Raw genomic sequence first — 26192 nt, forward strand, 5'->3', positions numbered from 1 at the left:
CAGCTTATAAGCTGAAAAAAATAAGTTGGGGTAGTCCAACTTATTTTTTTTGGCTTATAAGTTGTTTTCAGCTTATAAGCTGCTTTAGATAAACTAAGTCAAATGGGTCCAATTATTTTTTTGAGCTTATTTTAAGCATAAAATGACTTTAAGCTGGCCAGCCAAACACTCAAAAAAACTGAAAACAGCTTATAAGCCAACTTATAAGCCAATCCAAACGGGCTCTAAGTCGTTTTTTGCAAATAATTTACTGGAAATGGATAATGAGGATTCTCTCAATTACTCCAATTATTTGATGAATGGTCATCAAAAAAGATTAGCAATCTTTAATTTCTAATAGAATTTCCTTGTAGGTTTGAGTAGTCTGGATCTTTTGACATCGTTTGCTTATATCCAAAATTTCAAATTTTATTTTAATTTTGACTTTGAAAGTTTGCTCATAAGATAAATGAGGATCAAAAAGTTCAAAATCAACTATTTTCAAATTCATTGGATGTCCGGGAGAAATAGCTCCCTTTAGTTTAACTTATACTCCCTCTGCTTCAATTTATGTGAATTTATTATTATTTGGGGAGTTTATGAGGTGGTTCTTTGACCACATTTTTCTTACATCTTTTAAAATTATTTTATTTATAAATTATCATGACTTATAGTACTTTTATGTAGTTTCTAAATATATAAATTTTATTTTTACAAATTTAAAAAATCTTTATCAAAATTTGTGATCAAAGTTATAAAATTTGACCCTCGTACTCCGAAAACATTCACATAAATTGAAACGGCGGGAGTATATATTATCACTGTAACAAAAAAAATTGCATTATCAAGTTATTCAAAAAATATTTTTAGGTCCATTTTCAAAATGTGAGATGTTTAATTTTACAAAAAATATATATATTTATGTGTTACAATAAATAATAATGACTTGATAGTATAAAAATCTCTTATACAGAGTACAGACGATATATAAATTTAAACTCAGTTTGAAGTCTCATTGGGAGCACCCGATAAAAATCTTATACAAATTATTAACAATTTGACTCATATTTAAATACTTCTTATTAAAGTAAATATTTAAATACGAGTAAATTTCTACTATATCACATTTCAGAAATTCAGTGTAATATTTCTCCGTTCATTTCGGACTTTGCATACTCTTTGAGAAATAATAAATGAAGTGTTATTTTATCATGATACCCATATTAATTGATGTATAGTCTTAATAAATTCGAAAAATAATTTAGAATGAGTAATTAATGCTAAGGATAAAACAAGAAAAATAAATTGTTTTTCTCTTGATATGCGAAAGTGGATAAGTAAAAGTAAAAAATCTATTTTTACATAATGGACAAGTAAAAGTAAACTGAGGACTGAGAACTACGTAATATACTCTACTCCCTTCGTCTCATATTACTTGGCCACATTGCTAAAAATATATGTCCCAAATTACTTGTTCATTTATAAAACCAGGATAAAATTAACAAAATATTTTCTATCTTACCCTTAGTATTAAATGTTCTTGAAAATAGTCAATATTAATAAGAATGTATTTATTGGAGAGATAGGGGTAAGATAGTAAAATATATCTTTTATTTATAATTTCTTAAGTCGCGTGCAAAAGGGAAAGTGACCAAGTAATATGAGACTGGAGGGAGTAGAGTATAGATATTACGTAATTTCATTCGTACTAATCATTTGCACACCTCTTAAGAAAATACCAACTCCTCTATAAAAATATGTAATTTGACCAAAATACCCTAATTAAATAGGTATTGAGATTTGGTCACTTAACACTTAATAAGGTAAATTTGAAAAAAGTAAGGTTAATTGTTTCTTGATTTAATAGGTGGATACTCTTTTTGAACATAAAAAATAAATGCTAAGTGGACACTCTTTTTAATCCGGAGGGAGTATCCTTTTAAAATATATATATATATATTTCTATTACATAGGGGATAGGGAAAGGAAAAATGAAGAGGAGATTACAATGTGGGGATTCGAATCCTCACCAACAAAGTGAAAATTCAGATAGTTAACTAATTGAACTATTAGATCCCTACCCGGAAGGAGTGTCCAAAAGACTAGTCTCTGCCTTTCAGCGAGTCCAATGCACTACATTTCTTCTAAATATATAGAAGCACCAGTTGGTGCTTTTTCGTCGTCAGTTTTCGTCGTCCGTCGTGGGCACCCCTATTTGCCAGCTGCTTTTCTTAATTTACTAGATAATTTAAGGCCCGTGCACGGGCCCAATTAGATTTTAAATCAATTTCATATACAGAAAATTTAAAAGTTTATGCTATTATTTTTCCTATTTCAGAAAAATTAAAATGAAGATATTAAAAGTTATTCACAAAAAATATACGGCACTTTGACCAACATTCGATTGGTCCTAACTCCTAACCTAACCTTAAGTATAATTAAAGCAATAAAGTAACTTAACCCAGAAATAATTTCAACTATTTTTAGCATCAATTATTGAAATATTCATATGTAAGATGTGAAGCACTCACAATCTAAAATAAATTTAATCTGCGTTTTACGCATAATACTATAATAACATAAATTTATTTTGATCCTAATAATCATAAGATGATTTGATTGTTAGAATGAATTATATCTTATATAACAAGTTTGATATGTTATTCTCTTGAAAGACAATTCTTTTAATTTATTGCTAACAAGTAGAAATTAGAGTTATTAAGAAGCGCACCTGACTATCATATGAAGTTTAACACATAATTGATCTTAATTGATAACGGCAAGACCGTTAGCATGATACAAACCTCTATTTATGGTTCTTTTTTCATGGCAGAATGACATATAGTTAATTAGTACTTCTATTAATATAATTTTTTTTAAAAGATCACATATAGTCTCAAATAACTGTGATTCATTTAAACTATCCTGACAATTGAATTTTAAATTCTTTTACCGAAGTTTTCTAAGTTTATGATATATATTTACATAAAAAATTAATTTCTTGGCCCATATATTTTTTTTATTTCAAAAATTTGGTATTGTCAATGTTAGTTGGTTATGTAATTTCTCAAATTACAATTATGCTTTTGTTATTTTTCTATCCTTTTCTAAATATTAATCGCTTAAATTTGTTTGCTTCTCTAATTGCCAACAAGTTGTATATTCAAAACTTTATTCTATTAACTATTCCTACAAATATATAGTTTACGAAAACTCAAATTCCTCAATATAATGTTTCATGGGATTTATTCATATTTTAAAAAAAAGAGATAACTTGCTTAATTGACAACTTAAAAAATAAAGTTAGCAATCTATTATAATCAACTAAATATTGATTTGATTAATTTAAAAGTGTAAACGTACGCTTGTCAATTTACGTTGGAGTGAAAGAAAACTTAGTTTTCTGTCAAATTTAATTGGGCTAATTATTAAATTAAATCAAACTTACATTATTCAAATATCTTAATTAATTTCAAATGTTTAAAATGGACAAATACAAATTTAACTTTCTGTTTAATGAAGAACTACTATTTGAAATTTTAGTGAACAATCCAATTTTAATATTATTATATGATTGATAAAATTAATTAATGGCAGAGGTATTGATTAAAATTTTAACGGAAAGCAAAATTGTCTCGGTACAAGGAAGAAAGGAGATATGAGATTAGTTAATCGAAAGTAAGCTAATAATGCGGGACTCACGTCTCCATTTATCTATGTGGAGTAGGGGTCCACGTCCAAGGACACAAATTTTATTTTATAGGAGTATAATGTTTGGTTCTTACTTTTCATGAAGCACTTTTATAATTAAGCAAAATTACAGATTTGCCCTTGGTCGTCCATATAGTAGAAATATGGTACAGGGATATTTTGGTAACTCATGACTGCTTTTCCTGATTGGTACTGTAGTTGCTTCTTTATTTTTGGGTTGTGAAGACTTTACTACCCTTTACAATAATGGCCCCATATGAGTTTATCATTTCAGTCCTGATCACTATTGTAGCTTTGTACACGTGCTATTGTATACCTTTTGAGTCTTTGACATTCAGTTGCTAATGCCATCCTACTGATCATATAAATGTACATCGTTATTAATGAAATTTTGTTTAGTTAACGTTAATTTATTATATTTTCATAATTGAATCAGAAAAGGGTACAATCTTTTAAAACATAACAGTATAACGATATACCTCATAACAGTATATAATCTATGTAAAAATACATAGATTATGAAAATATAATAAATTAACAATATATAAAACATAACTTGGGCTCCATATTAAACAGGCCCATAAAAAAAAATTAAAATTGTAAAAAAAAATGTGGGCCCCATATATATTAAACAACAACTAATATAAAAAAAAAATTATTGGCCCTTCTATATAGTAGTAATATATCCGTTCCAATTTAATTAAAAAAAATTGTGGGCCCCATATATATTAAACAATAACTAATATTAAAAAAAAATAGTGCAAATTAATAATGTCCAAAAAAAAGTGCACCCCATATTAAAAAATTAAAAAATATTCATGTAATTTTCAAAGTATCTCATTAAGTTAATAATGATGGATTCATTGCCACGTGCGTACTCGTTGCAAACACTAATAAAATTTTAAATACGGAGCACAAACTACAATGTTATATTAATCGTGTTTTGAACATAGTATCCCATATTGACAAAATCAAGCAATATATATATAAGTGAATCCCATATTAAAAAATATATAATGTTAAAAAAAAAGTGTTGGCTTTGTATTCGTAGCAAACACTAATATAATAAAGTTTTAGATACGGAGCACAAACTACAATGTTATATTAATCGTGTTTTGAACATAGTATATGTATATATATTCCCATATATATTAAATAACAACTAACATAAAAAAAATTGTAGGCCCTTCTATATAGTAGTAATATATCCGTTCCAATTTAATTAAAAAAAATTGTGGGCCCCATATATATTAACCAACAACTAATATTAAAAAAAATAGTGCAAATTAATAATGTCCAAAAAGAAAAGTGCACCCCATATTAAAAAATCAAACAATATTCATGTAAATTCCAAAGTATCTCATTAAGTTAATAATGATGGATTCATTGCCACGTGCGTACTCGTTGCAAACACTAATAAAATTTTAAATACGGAGCACAAACTACAATGTTATATTAATCGTGTTTTGAACATAGTATCCCATATTGACAAAATCAGGCAATATATATATATATATATATAAATAGTGCAAATTAATAATGTCAAAAAAAAGTGCAGTTGTATTCGTAGCAAACACTAATATAATAAAGTTTTAGATACGGAGCACAAACTACAATGTTATTAATCGTGTTTTGAACATAGTATATGTATATATATATTATATGCATAAAAATAGTATAAACTAATAATGTCAAAAAAAAAGTGGGGGCCCCATAATTCTAATATATATATATATATATATATATATGCATAAAAATAGTACAAATTAATAATGTCCAAAAAACAAAGTGCGCTCCATATTAAAAAATCAAACAATATTTATGCAATTTCCAAAGTATCTCACTAAGTCAATAATGATGGATTCATTGCCACATGCGTATCAATCCATTAGTGGGAGCAAATGAAATTGCTTTTCTTCAAAAAGTTAAGTAGTCAAACCATACAGTTTTCTTTCTTTTTTTATATTAGCCTGAGATCTAATCTAGATATTAAACTGTTGTATTTTTTATTCCGCCATGTCATTTATTTGTTATGTTCACTAAAATAAATATACTTAAAATATTTATATTTTAAAATAAGATAGAATTTAATTACTTCTTTATTTTTATTCTTTTTCTAATAAATGTAAAAAGAGATTAATATCGTAAAAAAAATATATATCAAATAGAGATCAAATAACGAATAAGGTATATTAGTCAAATTACAATTCTAATTGGCGTTTTATTAAAAAGCCATGCAAAAGACAACATGACAAGTAAAATGAGTTAAACCGAGAATATTTACCAAAAATTAAAAAATAGTATTTCTTCATTTAAATAGAAAATCAATTTCTACTTTGTTTCGTCTTAAACATGTAAAATTAATTTAATAATTTGAATTAGAATTATCCAAATCAAAATTTGGTAAAAATAAAATAATTTCCTTTTAAACAAGTCTTCTCTTTTAAAAAATATTAATAAATTTGCCAATTTTGTATTCGTAGCAAACATTAATATAATAAAATTTTAGATACGGAGCACAAACTACAATGTTATATTAATCATGTTTTGAACATCATATATACTCTCTCTCTATATATATAATAACTATTCAAACACAATTACATACACATAAATGCACTATAATCTGGACACGGACATAGGCCATCTAGTGACGAATAAAAAGGGCACTCTAACGCGGCTCCCATTTGCCAGATGATGATGAATAGACAATAAATACAACTATATCAAAGAACACACACCAATGTAAATGTTGTCAAGCTCTAGTTCATCAATTACATAAATGAAATAAAATCTCCGACCATATTAATTAAGAGAGTAAACATTAATTATTGTAATCATGCACCAAATTATTGTAATCATGCACCCTACAAACCCAGCCTTGCACATCACTAAAATAATTTGATACTTCCTCTGTTCACTTTTACTTGTTGATATTCTAAAATTAGATTTTCACTTTCGTATATCAAGAGAAATATAATTTATTTTTTCCTATTTTGCTCTTAGCATTAATTACTCATTTCAAATTCAATACAATTATATACCCATTAATATGAGTATCATGTTAAAATATGCACTTCATTTATTATTTTTTAAGAGGTGTGCAAAGTCCATAGTGGACAAGTAAAAGCGGGAGTATTAGACTTAAACAATACAAGTGTAGCTGGAAAGATTCTTAGTGATTCACTATAAAAGGACATCCTTAATCCTGCAAAAGAACCATCAGTTTCTTATCAAGTTCCAATTTCAAGATAAAAGGTTTTCAGAAATTTATAATTAAGAGAATCAATAATATAATGGAGGGATTCAATAAGTTGGCTATGGTTTTCACAATTTGCATAACGATGCTTGTAGCTTTTGGGAATATTGGAGTTTTGGCTGCAGGAGAAGCACCTTCACCTTCACCTTCCATGGAGAATGATGGCACTGCTTTGTTTGTTCCAATTCTCATAGCTGCTGTTGCTTCTACTGCCGCTTTTTTCTTCTTCTAATGATCAACCCTTATATCATATATTATTTCTTTTATTTTGTCTTGATCATTTCTAAATCGGTGCATTATTATCTATTGAGAGTTATATAATTGCATTTTTTTCACACCTAATGTATGTACCATTTATTGATAATATCATCCTATCCACTTTCCTTTTGTATATGTTGCTTAATTCCTTGTCCAATTCATTTCATTACAAAACCACAGAAAGATCATTCCCGTTTGTTTCATTAAAAAGATATGAAATGACGATATGATCACATAAGACAACAAGATTATATATATACAGTGATATAAAATAGTTAATGTGCTTAGAACATGGATTAGTATTGACAGTTAGGATATAACACAGAATCTTCGAATTGAACATCAATTCCTTTTTCTTTTATAATTGTGATATCCGGGTTAGCTTAGGGGTATCTCGAGGGAGTACTTGAATTATTTCCCACCAATGGGTATAGGGTAATTCTATGATTCTATCCCCCAAAGCTTAGACAAATAAGAAGAAATCACTTAGTGTTTTTATCTTTAGAAATTGAACCTCAAACCTCATGATTTTCAACTCATTTTAAAATTAGCATACAGTTTTGTGTGTGTGTGTTTTTTTTTTTTTTTGAAAGAGAAGAAGAGAAAGATTAATTTGTCAACCTGCAAAATTTAAAATTTAATGCTTATGAGAGGAAGTTAATACCGCCGTTTGAATTGCACATGCACAGTTGATTATGTCGGTTCTGAAAATTAAAATTGACTAATCAGAGAAATGACCAATATAGCCCTTAATGTATAATCCTTCATCTATGTAAAGAAGTGATGAAATTGGTCCAAAACCTTAAATTTAACATATTTTTTCAAAAAGGACAGTTAAATCTAACAGAATTGAGCCAGCGAAGTAGAGTGAGCGAGTGTGGAATATACTAGTTTTGGTAAAACCGTAAAAGCATTTAAAGATGACTTCTAGATCAGGAAGTCTAAGGGAAATAAGCCTATGATTTACATAAGTATGTAGTAATCATTTTCTTCATATTCAAAGTACAAATGTTACAAGTATTATCTTGTAGATTCTAATATTTACAGAAAGGTAAACCAAAAAGGTAAAACGTCGTCTTATGCCATGAATAACATAATGATCAATATGTAAAATTTAATTCAGCTATTAGATTTAATCTCCTTAACCGAATACAGAAGAGAAAAGCATCCAAGACAAAAAGAGAAAATAATGTTTCCATGTTGGTTTTATTTTTGAGATCCTACGGATATTACACGAAGATATAGTGTGCAGCTGTCTTCATTAGAAAAAAGGGGAAATATCGTAATTTCCTAGTGACGACACTTGATTCGTCGCTATTATAAATAAAATAAAATATCTGTAAATTGAAGTAATAAGATAGACCTTGTTATAAGAGCTTCTAAAGCGAAAATTAAATATATAAAGAAAAAAGAGACTCTGAAACGAAGAGTTCTTGGAAAGGTCACAAGTTGGATATTATTTACTTTCGAATTTTAAAAATTGAAATTTCCAAATGCTCATTTCTTATGGTTCTTGGAATATTCACTTTGATATGCGTATTTTCTTACTCATGCATATCATTTTTAATACATGTTGCATCTCCTGTTTTACCTATTTATTAATTAATCCTACCTCTATGATTTGAAGAGAAGCCTTAACGTAATTGATAAAGTTGTTGCTATGTGATCAGGAGGTCACGAGTTTAAATCGTGGAAACAACTCTTACAGAAATGTAGGCTAAGACTGTGCACAATAGACCCTTGTTGTCCAGCTCTTCCTCGGACATGTGCGTAGCGGGAGCTTAGTGTACCCGGCTGGCCTTTTACCATTCTTTGTGTTCATTTTATGTACCTTTTCTTTTTAGTCTTTCTCCAAAAAATTGAGATTTTTCCCTTTTTAGAAACTATTTTATCTTAGTTACCATTAATAATTTAACTTATTAGAACCCACTTGATATAAAAGTTTATTTTTATAAGGAGAGAGAAAGTAAAAAGACATGTGAAATTCTTACCACCCCTCATTTAAAAGGATAATTTTAATACTTTGCACATATTTGGCTTAGAAAAAACGTATTCGCATCCGGTGTTAACAATTGTTGAAATGTCATATTCAAGAAAACTAACCCCACCCGGGTAAAAATTTATATGTTAAATTCTTCTTGGATTTTTTAAGTTCTAAATCTATTCAAACATGTTCACATAAAATTAAGACTGGATAGTTAGATTTACTTATTTAGGTTGCCAATTACATTTTTATATATAATATCACCCTTTACAATTCAAGCAGAAGAAATAACTCTTTATATGTAAAACTACAGAGTTTTCGAGAGATTTAACATACTAAAACAATTTGTATAACAGGCTATATACAAATCAATTGACCTAAATATTTGTAGTTTTTGTAGCAGCTTGATTGTCGAAAGGTAATTAAAAGTTGGACTAACTGATTTTTGTGATCCTCACTTCGCTTTTACATTTTGACAGGTACGACGACCTATGATGCTTCAGAAGAAAAGCTCCATAAATGGCTATTGTTAATTAAGAGTTACTTGCCAGATTAAATCAAAGTGCCCATTAGTACATATATTAGCATGATCATTATGTAGTATATATATTATATTTATTAACTACTTAATTTTGTTTTTTGTTGTTTGCTTTTTATAGAGTTTTTGATAACTAAATGAAATGAGTTAAATTATATCTAAAAAGGGAAAGGTCTAAAATTTACTTATTTATTATCCAAAGTATCTTAATTTTACAATTTGTTAAACTTTGAGACATTTCATACACTTGCCATTTTGAAATCGTCATCTATTTGACTTTTACTCTAACAAGCTCTAATACGGATTAATTGGATCCCACATATCAAAATATTTTTTAAAAAAAGTTTCAAATTTAGCCCTCTAATTTTCATTGTCGCTTAAAATACCCGATAATAAACTTCAAGTTAGAACTATGTTAAGGTCGATGACAAATATGATTACGATTTGCTATCAAGACGAGTATAAGTAACCAAAAGTATAACAAAATAAAATTAAAAATATTGCTTCTGGTAAATGAGTATCTCTGACCTTTTCGCAGAGCAAAAAGAATGCAAGAGCAAACTCCAAAATGGGATTAAAAAAAAAAAAAAAACATAAAGTTGATTGGGCCCCTAAAAGAAAGAAAAAAGAAAAAAAGAAAAGAAAACATATAAGACCCATTTGGATCTGCTTCCATCGTGCCTACTCCTCAAAAAATACTTTTCATTTATGTTACAGAGAGTTTTTCAGCCATGAGAATAAGGAAGCATGCCAAAATTTCCCCGCTCCACTATGCTTCTTCTATATTTCTCAAGCAACACGGTACCGTTTTACAGACCCACGTTAATTGCCAGCTCAACCAGTCACCATGGGATGTTATCACATTTCCCTTAGATGAAAATATTAACCAGCAGACTCTACTTGTTCCTCATCAGGTCAGTCTAATAAAACTCATTTTCTCATTATTTTTCTTCCCCTTTTACCAGATCTATACAATACCCAATTCGTTTCTTCAATGTTCTTACATTTTTTTGGCTCTTTTGTATTAGCTTTGTGGTTTAGGGTTTTAAGGAGAGTGTCTGTTAGGGTTGCTTAATGAATCTCAATCTCACCATTTTTGTCGTGTATTTAGGCTTCTTTGTACAATTTGTTTCATGGGTTTTCACTGTTTTGCCCTATTATTCACCGCACAGCTTGTATTCTTTTAAGAACTTTCTCGATAAACTTTATTAATTTTCTTTGCTGCAGTTGGATGGATGTGATAACTACGCTGTAAATGGGACCTTTTATGATTCAGAGCAGAGGTAACTTTCTACTATTACATCAATTTTAAATACTAGTAGAATCTTTTATTTCTTTTTATATTTCAGAAAACGATAATTAGGAGATTTGAAATTTTGGCGTAACAGTTGGTTATTATTCGTTGGATTTTGGCTCAAATACAATTGGTTGTGATTTTAAGTTAGCATTGTTTTTCCTGTAGCAATATCACTTCAATGAAGCTCGATGATAATACAGAAAAGAAAGAGATGAATTATTTTAACAATAATAATGTCGCTGATATACCTGCTGCTAATTTCGACGCATTTGAGAAAGAGCAAGACGACCAAGAAATAGAGGAGCTAGGGTTGGAAAAAAACGGAGATAATAATATTACAACAATGTGTTGCAAGAATGACGGAAAGGGATGGCAATGCAATAGAGAGGCAAAAAAAGGGCATACTTTCTGTGAACACCATTTTGCTCAAGTGAAAAAGCATTATTACAGTAGTAGCAACTCAACTCATTCTACTATTACTATTGCTAACAACTCCGACGCCAAAATTAACAGTACCCCGAGTTCTCGAGGCCGCCCTCATCGTCCTAAGAAATCGTCGTCTTCAGAATTCTACTATTATTCTGGTTTTGGTCCTTTATGGGGCAAGAAAAGAGGCCCATCGAGTGGGAAGAATAATAATGCAGGTGAAATATACTCCAGTGATTGTCACGGGGCACAATCTTCATCTTCTAAAATGGATAATGAAGATAATTTTGACTATATTGAAGACGAGGATGATGATGAAGTTGAAAACTGTAAGATTAAAAAAGCCCGTAAGCCCATCAAAGCTAGGTCACTCAAATCTTTAATGTGAAATTCAACAGCAATTTCTAGCTAGCTAGTGAGTTACTGCTTTTTGGTCGACAACTGTTGTGATTATTATTAGAATCGTCTTAGTTTTTCTTAGGGTATGACAGATTATTTTGATTTCTTGTTTACTTATAAAAAAAATATGATTTTGGTTTCATGGTTGTAGTGTTCTACTCTAGGTGACATTAGCTTTAATTTACTTCAGTGTAGCCTTAGCATGTGTGGCGAATGCGATGTTTAAAGGTAGACATCCTTGTGTTGGAACAAATCTTTATAAGGGTAGAACTGTAATTTCATATGGTCACTTGCTGTTTCAACGGATACTTTGTTTGAATTGTATCCTTGTCAGTCCCAAGTGTGTGGCATGCGGCGGTAAAATGGTAAGTATGGGAGTTCTTCATCACGTGTATCAGGTTAATTAATATCAGTAACAATTACTCCACTACTCTTTAAGTACTATAACTATTAATTAGTACGAAATGTAAAACAAAATTTTCTCGAACAATCAACTTTGCCGAAATATCTAAGGTAAAAGAGTTCAAAAGAATATTTTGTTTGAAAAATATGAACTAAGTATTAGTTAATCTATGCGTTCCGCCATTTATATAACACTAAAGTACCAGTATTTGGAGTCGAGCTACATTTTTATTCTTTGACCACAACTTTTAATATTTCTGGTTATTTTATTAATGAAAACATTTGATTTGTTTGCTACTACAGTTTACTGCAAAAAATAAAATCTTAAGGAATCAATACCTAAATTCACATAATTTTTTTAAATAATTAGACTTGTACCCAAGTGTTTACCTGTAAAACGGTTTAGTTGAATTTATAAACTTGGTCAGGGACCCGTAAATCAGAGTGACCAGTAAGATTAGGCTATTCGTTTAGAAATAATGTAAATATGCGTAAATAAGCAAGAAATAAGGGAAATGCCTGGGCAGTAATCGATTGTCCCGGACGTAGTTTCCTTCGTTCCGATCTAGTCGTGCCACCGGAGCTTGATATGAACATAATAAATTTAAAAAGCTATGCAAAGAATTTGTATAGGAACTGAATATATTATCTTGTATTTCGTGTCCTTATAATGAGAATGATCACCTCTATTTATATTAAGAGCTAGGGGCACATATTTCATCTGTTATGCCCCTGCCCATAATGAGCATTGAATACTGAGTAATAATGAATAATGAAGAGCCATAAAGTCTGATTGCGCCGAATCTGTAACGCCTGGCTTGACTTATAACGGAAGACCGTTGGAGTCTCTTCCAGAGCCATTATACTTCACCACCGGGCATGGTACCTCTCCGGTACTACGGTGCTACCACCGGTGGTAACAGTGCTGATTCGCTTTATGACTTGTCCTCTATGCCATGTGTCCTACCCGTATTGATACAACTGCATACTCCGCATTTTTCCCAATACAAATAGTCCCCCCACTTCTAGGGATTCGAACAGATTTTCCTGGGAAGTGGAAGAGACTTCAAATTTACTCAAGACTCGCTGGATCCCGAAACGTCCTAGGACCTCAAACGTCGTGCCAATCAACTGAAGCACCAAGAGGCAATGAAATCGACCGTTGACGTTTCGCCGTCTCTGATGACTCCTCGACTTCTCAGATTTTAGAGATTTTCTTCCTTATATAAACCTCAAATCTTTTCCCAATCTTCCCATTCGAGAAAAGTATTTCTTTCCTTGCATGAAGTTTAGATTTTCTCTACTTAAGACTCAAACCTCCATTTCTAGAATACTAACTACAGTTTCAACAATGGCTTTGTCTGCCCAAAACCCTACAAACTCAGCTCCTTCTTTCTCTCGTTCTTCTGATAATTCCTCAACTTCGAGGCAGGAGAAGAGCCCTGAAGCAACCATGAATAGAGCAACTGACTTGAGATCCCTCGTAACAGAAATTCTGCCCATTGATTATGTACACAGGAGGAATTTTCGTATAGTCACCCGCTATGAATCTGTAGGCGAGATTAACTCCCTGATAACCGACGAGGATCTACCCCAAGTTTATGTCGACTGCAATTAGGGTCTGGAGGTCGTGGCCCTCGCTGTTGGTCCTGAGGGCAGAATGACTAAGCATGTAGAGGGGTATTCCATGGTTCATACTTAACCCTTCGCCATCTAGTTCACCTTACTGATCCCATGTTTGATCGAGACCCTCTGTCGTAGGTACCAAGTTTGCTAAGCCAACTTTCCCTTCAGCTCTGGAGGATCGTGTACTGCATTCAGGAACTTACTGACCGCGTCGGACTCGCCTTCTCCATTGATCACTTGATGCAACTTTACCCTCAGCGCTTGTTTTGGGGGGCAAAGATCCATTTGTTCCTTCGTGGTTCTCGTAGACTAATTGCCAGCATCGAAGATGACTTTGACCGGGGCTGGTGAGATCGGTTTGTGATGATACGAATAGATCTTCTCCGCCATGCCTCCTTCAAGCCCTTTCCAAAGATGTGGAACAATACTCATAAGTTCTAGAACCTTCCCTTCATCGATCCAAATTTGCCTTTATCACCGTAAAACCTTCTCAAAACCTACAGCTGCCGTTGTGGCCTCGGGTTTCGTACCAGGAATGTTTGATTGGGTACTGGACCTGCTGAGAGCCACTGTAGGGGTAATCAGGACTTGGAAGAGTTGATCGCGGAATGGTGGAGAGGAAAAAACCACGGTAAATCGTTGACCCTTGTTCTTAAGTATTTCCCCGCATTTTTCCTTTGTTTTACCTTCACGGCTGTACTCAGGAATCCTTACCCGAAGATCATCGGTCCGGAGGATCCCCTCAAGTGCTACCCCCCTTTCTAACATTATGCAGCCACCACCCGACATTCTGGAGGCCGAAAACGCAGAATCTGGAGTCCTTTGCAAATTGTTAGACCATTGACAGACGGGATTGGCTCCTGACTGCGTTCGCGGTGCTGCCTTGTTGAGGCTTGAAACGATATGCAAGAAAATCAGGGCATGATCAACCTTGATGGTGGGGATGAAAATCCCCCGACCCCTGGAATGGCAAGATCGGAAGCCCTTTCCCAAAGCAAGATGGACCGACAGACCCTTCGGAGCATACCGGCCTTGAGCCCTTACCATTGCACTTTAGCACCAATAAAACCGGCGAGCCTTCCACTCCTAGGGCCTTCCGTTTCGAACATGAAGGTCATGTTATATCGGCTTGCCAACCTGATCCTCTCATGCAATACCTCCACCGCCTTCATAATCACCGAGGCGGCGAAGATGCAAGTGTCAGAATCCGTAACTACTGAAAATATCCAATTGCGCCGCGAAGCTGAAACGCTCTGAATAAGATGTCGCGAATCTGCGACTTAGTTACGATAAAGCCAAACAACATCTAGACAAAGAAAAGAGGTCCATGCTGGAAAAGAATTCCGAATTCCAAAGCCTACAAGTGCGTGTTCGCCGCTTGACAAGCAAGCTGGAAACCGCCCGGGCCAGCTAAGATGTTCGGAGGCTTTTCGACCCCGTCTCCAAAAAAGGTGGGAGAGCTTCCAGCGACGCAGGGCTGCCCAAGAGCATTAGGCTAGCCTGATACGTGATCTTTCTGTTCTGAAGTCTATCAAGAGGCCTTGGATAAGAAGTTAGACCTATCAAAGGCCTTGCTATATGGTGACGTAGATTTTGTGGCCGTGGAGTCCGCTATGGCAAACCTGTGATCTTTGGAGGACAGCAGCTCCGAGAGTGAAGGTTAATAGGCTTCTCCTACTAAGGTGGTCCGTCCTCCCCTTAAATTTTGAATCCAGATAACTCTGACGGGCCTGTGTGTCTCATGCTTTATTTATTTCAAGGCTTGCATGCCCTTGTTTTAATTTGTTTTGAACAATGGTGTTTGTCGTTTTGGTTTTGTATCAAGGTTTCCGTGAAGGATGGTTTTTATAACTTTTCTTGCTAGCCTTGCAGTTGTCATTTGCCCCCAAGTCTTACGAACCCAGAGAGACTTTATAATAGATGTTTCAGTGTTCTGAAGACTTTAAACTTCTGCAATACTTCTCGTGTTCCTTTTATCTGTTTTAAAGAACAATTTCAGCTCTTACAACTCCGAAGGTCGGGTTTTCCTGTAGCTCTTTCCTCCCAAGCCTTCAGATAGAAAGTACCAATTTTTTTATCTCAGTCTTGGACTTTGATAATTTCGATTACCTTACTGAGATGTCCGAACCGTACTTGGTACCGATTTCCGAACTTTCAACCTTCTTTATTAGAAGTTTTTTTTAATAAGAGAGGGCCCTTATTTTTCTGTGCTTAGAAAAGGACGTCTCCTATTCGCTTTGGCATGAAGTTTTCTGATATGACATTAGTTGTACCCGTTTAAAGTATCTTGTTTAACATTACAAAGGTACTTGCTTACTATGGCAACGATATTTAATAAAGGAAACATTTGTTTATTTCTTTTAAGTTTAACTTATGTTGTAAAACTCTGGCTGCCATCTAGTGTAGTCAGTCCGATTACATGCGTACAATTATTCCATTCGGGCAGTCCCCGGTGATTATACTTTAAACTTTAAACTTCCACCATAGCCACAATCGTCTTTTTTTCAGACTTCCGTGTATATATATGTATAGCTCTCCAGTGTTTGGAAGTAAAGAATGAAGTTTCAAACATTTTATACAGCCTAATGGTTCTACCTCAGTAAAAACCTTGTAGGAAAAATCCAATTGGGATAAAAATTGGTTGAAGGGAAAAAGAGTGCAGCACCACCGGCCGCAGTCTTCCCGCTAAGCGTAGTACCTTTTGAGGAAACTAACATTCCAATTGCTAGGGACCTGGTTACCATCTCCATCCTCTAGCGTATATGATCCTTTACCAGCAATGTCGATCACCTTGTACGAGCCTTCCCAATTTGGGCCCAATTTTTCAGCATTTGCGTCTCAAGTACTTTGTGTTACTTTCCGTAGCAGCAAGTCCCCGATTTTGAAATGCCAGAGGTTGGTGCGACGATTGTGGTAACGCTCCATACTTTGTTTTTGTGTAACCATCCGGATATACGCGAGGTCTCTGTGCTCCTCCAGCAAATCCAACTGTACCAGCATTGCTTCATTGTTGGATTGTTCTTGGGCCCAGTCGTACCTTGGATTAGGAGCTCTGGCTTCTACCAGAATCAACGCCTCCGTCCCGTATACAAGGGAGAAAGGTGTTTCACCGGTACTGTATTTTGCCGTGGTTTTGTAAACCCTCAGCATTTTTGGTAGCTTCAACGGCCACTCCCCGTTGGCATCTTCCAGCTTCTTCTTCAAATTTTGGATGACCGTCTTGTTAGTTGACTCTGCCTGACCATTACCACTGGGATGTTAGGGAGAATAAGTGATTCTTTTGATGTTCAATTCTTTGAGAAAATTTATGATCTTAGCTCTAATAAACTAAGGGCTGTTTTCACAAGTGATTTCTTTCGGAATCCCGAACCGGCAGATAATATGGTTCCAAATGAAGTCGATTACTTCCTTTTCTCAGACCTTTTTATATGTTACCGCCTTGACCCATTTAGAGAAATAATCTGTTAACATTAACACAAATCGCACCTAACTCAATCCCGCCAGCAACGGTCCTACTATATCCATCCCTTATTTCATGAACGGCCACAGAGAGATAACCGAGTGCAGCTTTTCACCTGGTTGGTGTAACAGTTGTGCATACCGTTGACATTTATCGTATTTTCGCACGAACGCCTTGGCATCATCCTCCATTCGAGGCGAATAATACCCAGCCTGTAGCAAGTTTTTGGTGAGTGACTCTGCACCAAAATGGCTATCACAAATACCTTCGTGAACCTCCCACATAATCCGACTCCTCGGGGCCTGTTCACCTTGCCATCGGGCTAAAAAACACCTATGGTAGAGCAGGACATCAATAACGCAGTACCGAGTAACTTCCCATGATTAAGGTAGTCCAGGAATTCGTTCCGCCAGTCCCAAACCAGCCTCTTGGAATTGACCTCGTTATATCTTGATTGATCCATTGCTGAGTGTAGTAGTTGAACCAGGGATTTTGAGTTCGAGCCTGTTGACTCCAAGGATGAGCCTAAGTTAGCCAAAGTATCGGCTTCGACGTTCTCTTCTCTGGGACGTGGACCACCGTCCATTCTTGAAACCGGGCAAGCACCCTTTGAACCTTTTCTAGGTACTTTAGCATGCGTTTCTCTTTGGCCTCGAACATCTTGTGAACTTGATTTATCACCTGTAAGGAGTCACACTTTGCCTTAATGACTTCCGCGCTAAGTCCTTACGCTAGCTCTAAACCTGCAATCAAAGTTTCATACTATGCTTTGTTGTTAGTTAGAGGCACGCTGTTAACCGCTTGCCTTCGAACATCCCCATTGAGGGTGCAGAGTACCACACCTAGCCCCTTGCCTTTCACGTTGGACGCTCCATCTATGCAGAGTGTTCAAACTCCAGATGTAGCCCCCTGAACCAAAGAAGCTTCCTTCTGAGCCTAAGAGGCCACACCCGAACTGAAATCCACCACAAATTTCGCTAGTACTTGGGACTTGATCGTAGTACGGGGCCTATATTCAATACCGAACTCGCTTAATTTTGTCGCCCATTTTGCTAATCGCCTTGAAAATTTAAGCTTGTGGAGCACGTTCCTTAATGGGAAAATGGACACCATGGTAATCGGGTTGCATTGGAAATAAGACTGGAGCTTACGCGACACCATTATGAAGGCGAAAGCCAATCTTTCCAAAAGGAGATACCGCATTTCGGCCCCCGACATGACTTGACTAACGTAATAAACAGGAAATTGCGTACCTTTATCTTCTCGTATTAGAAAGACACTTACTGCTACCTCCGAGACGGCCAGATAGACCAACAAAAACTCTCCGTCTATTGGTTTGGACATAAGCAGAGGGGGGGACAAATATTCTTTGAGATCCTGAAGCACTTGTTAGCATTCCGATATCCATTTGAGATCATTCTTCTTTTCTAGCAAAGAGAAGAACTTGCGGCATTTAAGAACTTGTGGCATTTCTCCGAAGATCTGGATATGAACCTGCTACAGGCGGCTATTCGACCAGTTAGTCACTGCACTGCCTTTATGTCTTCCAGTTTGTCCGAAATATTATCGATGACCTTTATTTTCTCTGGGTTTATCTCAATTCCCCTTTGAAAGACCAAGAATCTCAAGAATTTTCCGGACCCAACTCCGAATGCGCACTTCTCGGGGTTCAACTTCATGTTGTATTCTCTCAAGAAAGCAAATGTTTCCTGCAAATGACTAATATGGTCCCCGGTATGGAGACTTTTAACCAACATGTATATAGACTTCCATGGTCTTGCCTATTTGTTGTTCAAACATTTTATTTACGAGCATCTGATAAGTGGCTTTAGTATGCTTTAACTCGGAAGACATTATGTTATAACAATGCGTACCTAAATTAGTTATGAAGGATGTTTTCTCTTGATCCTCTAGGTGCTTTCTTATCTGGTTATACCCGGAGTATGTATCGAGAAAACTCATTACCTTATGTCCGGCTATAGCGTCGATTATCTAATCGATACTTGGTAGCGAAAATGAATCCTTCAAACATGCTTTATTTAGATCTTTAAAGTCTATGCACATTCTAAACTTATTCCCCTTTTTAGGTACTACAACTACATTGCCTAGCCAGTCCGGATATTTGACTTCCCGTATAGACCCGATGTTTAACAAGTTAGTTACCTCCTCCTTAACAAACCTGTTGCGAACTTCCGCTATGGGACGCTTCTTCTAGCACACCGGTAGAAAGCTGAGGTCTAACCCGAGCTTGTGGGTCACTACGTTCGACGGGATACCTGTCAGATCTTTATGGGACCAAGCAAATCAATCATTGTTATCTCTTAAATAAGAGAGTATTGTGTCCTTGAGCTCGGGGTTAACACCGTGCCTAGGTATACCTTTCTATCCGGAAGGTCTGGATGTAGTGCAATCTGCTCCGGCTCTTCGATAGTGGATTTTGTAGCATCCGAGTCATTCGGCAGTTTAAAGTACCTTGGGACCCCATAAAAATGATCTCCACCCTTCTCAGGCCCCGTGTCGGCCTCGCCCCTTGTCAGTGTCTGTTGATCTGCATCCGATGCGGGACCTAGCTCCTGTAATTGCTATACAATGGCTTTGCTTGGACTATCCGCAGCTACAAGTTCTTCTATGGCGAACATATCCCCTAAAGCTGGTTGTTCCCCTCCAATCTGCATGTCACTGCTAGTCTCGTGAAATTTTATCGATTTTGTGACCCGCCGATCACCACGAGCAAATCAATCTTGCCCTTGGTGGTCTCGCTAGACATGTTGAACCCTGAGAGCGTCCTTGCTGCCGATAACATTTTCTCAAGATTCCCCATTTCATCCACTGCCTTCCATGGTAGGATATTAGCAGAACTCCCTGGATCTATCATGACCCGTTTGACTTTACAGTTCCCAATGAGTACGGTGATGACCAGAGCATTGTTGTGTGGTAAAATGATACCCGTCGTATCCTCATCGAAGAAAGCAATGACGTTCTCATCCTAAAGTTCCCAAGTCCTCTTTTCTCGTGTTACCGAGATCTTCATTTTTCTTAATGAAGTGAAGCTGATTCCAGCTGTCATGGATCCGCCGAAAATCATATTGGCTGCGTCCTCCTCTTCGGCGGGGTTGGCCCTTCCATAATTTTTCCTCCTTCTTTCTCTCAAGTACTCCCGGAGATATCCCCTAGCAAGCATGTTAGCTACCTCCTTACGGAGATGTCTACAATAGGTGGTTTTGTGCGCGGGGGTTCCATGAAACTCACACCATGCCGTCTGGTCCCTCGTGCTAGGTTCAAACTGCAACGACCTAAGAGGGCATGATACCGGATGAGTTTTCAGCTCATCTACCATATGGGATTCTCTAATAGTGAAGTTGTAATCTGCGAGCTTAGGGTATTCCATCCTCTTCGGAGGAAGACCGACCTGGTTGTTCTACGACTGCAACCCTCGTTTGTTCTTCCCCAAATTGTCTTTTTTACTTCCATCGGGTTTCTCCAATAACCGATAGTCGAACCCACCACTAGTAGCTTCTGGTGGCGGATAGGGTTGAAAGCGATGCTTCAAAGAGTTCCAGTCTGGTCCAATACCTGTGTCTGTCTTTGTCGGGGAGGGGGGGGGGGGGGAGGTCTGCAGAGGGATCCCCCAACAAGTCGTCTTCCATCCGGATCTTGGATTTTTAACGATTGTGCACATCCTCCCAAATTATAGCTTAAAACTCCAGGAGGCTTTTCTTGAGCCTTCGGGAAGCATCTGAACTCAAAGGGTTCAAACCCTTAGTAAAAGCCTCCGCTGCCCACTCGTCCGGTACGACAAGTAACAGCATACGCTCCTTCTGAAAGCGGGTAAGGAAACCCCTGAGACCATCTGACTCTCCTGAGCGATACGGAAGATGTCCGCCTTTTTGGTTTTTACCTTCTTCACACCGACATGAGCTTTGATAAAGGTATCGGCCAGCATGGCAAAGGAAGTGATTGAGTGTTCTGAAAGCTGGGAATACTATGTCTAGGACCCTCGAGTGAGAGTCTCGCTGGAATCAGCACCGACTCGATCTCCTTTTCTTGCAAACCATTGCCTTTGACCGCCATAGTGTAGGTCGTAATGTGCTCCTGCGGGTCTGTGATCCTGTCGTATTTAGAAATATCAGGAATTTTGAACCGCATCGGGATTAGTTTTGAAGCTAACTCCAGCATGTATTTCCGCTGACTGTACTTCTTAGAGTCGGGCTCCTCTATGACCGGAGGTGTCCCGGTAATTTGACTGAGGCACTTCTGAAACTCCTTTGCATTCTTCTCAGCCTTCTTGGCGGTTTAGTCCATCTTCCCTATGATCTCCCTCATGAATCGCTTGACTTCAGCTTGGAAGGGATCATCGGGAGCGTACTCTCTTCCGGAAGTGTCTCCATTCCTTCCCACAATTTGCCTACTTCCATCGGTGGCGTTTACATTAGCTGCAGTCAAAGACGTGCCGATGGGAGCCGCAACCCGTTCCACCGGTACACCCGTGAGGGCCTCGTTGATCTATTTCAGCAGCTCTAATTCTGCCATCGTCTTTTAATTTTGCCTCCTCAGAATCCGGATGGTTTCCGCTATCGGTTCGTCGTTAAGGACGTCGTCTATTTCTGTTTTGAGATTGTGCTTTCCTTCTGTTGTTTAATTACCTGCGATAGGTGGTTGCAAGCTAGTTGCAAGGGGTTGTCCATATGGTCCCAGTAGGTGAAAGCCCTGTCGGTTTGCAACGTCGGCGTTGTCGCTAACTCCTATCATACCTGAAATTGATGCTTAGGTGGAATAAGAAACTTAAGAGAGATTAGTAAGACAAACAATGGTCATAATGATAACCACAATTGTTCCGGCCCCATGGTGGGCGCCAAACTGTTTACCCGTAAAACGATTCAATTGAATTTATAGACGTGATCAGGGACACATAGATCAGAGTGACTAGTAACATTGGGCTATTCATATAGAAATAATGTAAATATGCCTAAATAAGCAAGAAATAAGGAAAAATCCTGGGCAGTAGTCGATTGTTCTGGACGCAGTTTCCTTCGTTTCGATCTAGTCGTGGCACCGAAGCTTGATATGAACACAATCAAATTAAAAATCTATGCAAAGAATTTGTATAGGAACTGAGTATATTATCTTGTGTTTCGTGTCCTTACAATGGCAATGATCACCTCTATTTATTCTAAGAGTTAGGGGCACATATTTCATGTGTTATACCCCTGCCCAAAATGAGCATTGAATGCAGGGTAATAATGAATAATGAAGAGAGCCATAAAGTCTGATTGCACCGAATCTGTAACGCCTGGCTTGACTTATAACGGCAGATCGTTGGAGTCTCTTCCTGAGCTATTGTACTTCCGGCCATTGTATTTCTCCGGTACCACGGTGTTACCACCGGTGGTAACAGTGCTGATTCGCCTTATGACTTATCATCTATGCCTCGTGTCCTACCCGTATTGATATAACTGTATATATTCCACATTTTGCCCAATACACCGAGTACTGCAATTCCATGAAATTTAAAATTATTTTGTATTTTGCTTTAGTCAAAAATTACATTGAAATGATTGGGAGTACTTATGTGTAATTGGATAGACTCGCTAAGTTGACCAAATAAAAGTAAGGATAAAAATGTAAATTCAATTCTTATCCTTGCTTCAACGAATACTTAGCCTCATAATTAACCCTTCGCATCCACTAGTGCCGCTTCGGCATGAGTCTGTACAAAATACAATTACTCCATCACTTTATAGTCATAACGACTATTAACATACTATACTTATAAGTGCTAAAGACTAAAAGCGAAAATTTAAGTTGGTTAATCTTTGAAATGACAATAAATGAATTTAATGGAGATTCATGATCAATAAGGAGTTCGTACAGCCGATTCAATTTATTTGGAGCTAATGTATAGTTATTGTTGTTTGTTGCAATTTTAGCGACCTCAGCAAGTTCATGCATTTTTATTTTTATTTTATTTATTTGTTTATCTATTTGATACTTACAGTCAACTGTTCATGCGCTTAGCTGTATATCTGAAATAAACAACCAGGTCTAACCATTATAATTAAAAGATCAGTAGTGGGAACATAAATTCATGCCAAGAGCTCCACCATGCATTTTTCGCTGAGGAGAACATTTTACTCTCAAGATAATTGCAACTAAATGTTCTTTCCTCCAAGTGTGAACAAACAAAATGCACACGAAAGGAAAAATGAAAAAAGAGACCCCAAAGAAACGGAATGAAATCTTTAAATTTGGACCAGTGTCATCATGACATGTGACAAGAGTCATGATCCAAGTATGAGTCAGCTTAAACACTTCCGGAGGAAGCCTTATGGAGATATAACAAGGTCCGTTGGAATAGCCCCGGAAGAGAGACGAACAGTCGGCTGTTACTTATCAGGCTCTGTGTCTTCCACCAGCATTAATATGGTCCTCTTAATTGTCTATTATTATTACGGTATTACTGCACATTATTAGCAGAAGCATGGTTCATGGGGTGAGTACCCCATATCTATGTATAAATAGGGCTTGTCATCCCATTGTAAAGGACACTAAATCTAGGAGGAATACATAGCATACATTGCACAATTACTCCATTTTAAGTTCTTCTTTTACTTTATTATGATTCGGATCACAAGCTTGGCTGGGGAATAAGCATTAGGCTATTCTAGACTTTACTTTGCTTATATATCGTTTATATCAATTTTAATAGCTTATTACATTTGTTGTACTGGTCATTTTGATCCATGTGTCCTTGACTAAAAACACAAATTCAATTGAACCATTTTCCGGATAAACAATTGTCACAATAAAAAAATTGCATTATCAAGTTATCCAAAAAATATTTTTATGCAAATTTCTCAAAATGCGAGATATTTCATTTTACAAAATAATAGTAACGATACATGCTATGATAAATAATGATGACCTGATATTATAAACATCACGTATACAAACTATATGTAAATTTAAACTCAATTTGATGTATCATTGGGAACATCCGATAAAAATCTTATACAAAATGTAATATTTTGACTCCTATTAAAGTAAATACTATATTAAAGTACGAGTAAGTTCCTATTATTTTCCCCGTCGCAATTAATTAAATGTCTTAGTTTCCTTTTTGATTTGCATCACAAGTTTAAAATAATAAGATTCAAGGCACATCTACTACAATACACAATTCTTTAATTTAGGACCACAAAATTTAAAAGTTTGGTTTTGTTCCTTAAATTTTGTGTTAAGTCAAATTAAGACACTTGAATTGGGACGAAAAGAGTATATATCACATTTGAGGATAATCTAATACATACTCTCTCCGTTCACTTTTGTTACATCCCGTACTTTTGTACATTGAATTTGTCGTAAAATAATCAATATAAGTTCAAGGACAAGATTATTTTTGAGGTTATAAGTATTTATGCTACTTTTAACAAGTGATAAGTAAGTGACATGAATGTTGGAGGTTTAACGAATCTAAGAGTATAAGTTTCATCAATGTAATACCCCGTACTTTCGGGCTATGGTTTGAACCGCTCGACCTATGTAAATGGACCCAAGCCCCGGAGAATTGTTGGCCATATTCAAATATGTAGATAAAGAACTCAATATATAAAAGGACGATGTTCTGAAATTATTTAAAGACTTAAAAGTGGGATGACGGTAATTGGAATAATATTTTATGTGTGTCAAAAAAGGCTACGGACTAGTACCATATTACATGATGATGATAATGTGTATATGTAGTGTGCCAACAATGATCTATTATTTAAGTGAATCGTGATCAAAAAATTAATTATGTGAATAATTAGTTAAATGTGGAAACAAAGTGGGAGAATAAAAAATTAATGATGGTATTAATTGAATTAAATGGGTAAGTGTTATTTTGTGGGCTTCTACGTGGCAGCACACAAGGGTGTGGCAATGACTCACTTTGCATGCACCTAGATAGTGACACTTTTAGGATATAAAAAATTTCAGACACCTTCCATCACGTTTTATTTCGTTTCACTGATCTCCCTCATATTTTTAATATTATGACTATCTTCTTTATTTTAATTTTTTTATAATAATTATTTTATTCTATTTATTATTAATAAAAAAATAGTATACCTGGATTGATTTCAGCAACCAAGATTTTCCCTTTAGGATAAGATTTTCCCTGAAGGGAAATCAATGAAATGAAGCAAAATGTGAAGGAGATTGAAATTTTCCCTTTAGGATAAGATGGAATTTTTTTTAAATGGTGGACCCCACTTCCCAAAGAGGAAAAAGATAAAACTGTTGCTTACACATAAAATTTTCATTCAACTCTAAATATATATACATATGCATGTTTCAACATATTGAACTTTGGCTTTTCACAACATCAATTCTTGGCAGCAACGTAAGTTTAAATTTTGAGGAGGCAAAGTATATTTTTTCTCAAGAACAACATACTGGGTTGCTCACCGCTTTGATCTCGTTGTTTCATTTTTCGTTGCGGTGAGATTAACGTTCATTTTGTTGCTGGAAACTCGCGGTATTATTATTAGTCCGGAAATAGTTAGAGGTATGTAAAGGTTTTCCCTACCTTCATTTATAAGTCTTATGAGCATTCTACATATATTCTACTGATAGAATTCACGGGATAGCGATCAGAAGTTGCAAACTAGTCGTTGGGTGTCATTGTGTCGTATTTTTGGGGCTATTGTTGTTGTGTTGAGGTGCTGAGGCTGTGTTTATGATTAGATAAATGAGTTGTTATTGATGTTATGAGTTTGGCGAGAAGGAGGGTTCGGAGAAACGTCATTTAGCTAATCGTATAGCAAGCTTGCCGCTTGTCAATTGCTGTTGTGTTTCCTTGAGTTTCATAGTAGT

General features: G+C 35.6%; 1 protein-coding gene across 2 annotated transcripts in view; it reads left to right on the forward strand.

The window, feature by feature from the left end:
* The first annotated feature begins 10233 nt into the window (after positions 1-10233).
* The window catches only part of LOC132624021 (uncharacterized), a 28441-nt gene continuing 12482 nt past the window's right edge, over positions 10234-26192 (forward strand). Inside the window, exons 1-3 of one of the 2 annotated variants that reach the window (XM_060338841.1) lie at positions 10234-10643; positions 10957-11012; positions 11192-12140. In XM_060338841.1, coding sequence (XP_060194824.1) covers positions 10461-10643; positions 10957-11012; positions 11192-11840 — 888 coding nt within the window. In that variant the 5' untranslated portion in view covers positions 10234-10460 and the 3' untranslated portion in view covers positions 11841-12140. Of the gene's footprint in view, positions 10644-10956; positions 11013-11191; positions 12141-26192 lie in introns of those variants that run through there. The other variant, XM_060338844.1, reaches the window with a different exon arrangement.

This window comes from Lycium barbarum, chromosome 12 (genome assembly GCF_019175385.1).
Source record: "Lycium barbarum isolate Lr01 chromosome 12, ASM1917538v2, whole genome shotgun sequence".
NCBI classification, from domain to species: Eukaryota; Viridiplantae; Streptophyta; class Magnoliopsida; order Solanales; family Solanaceae; genus Lycium; species Lycium barbarum.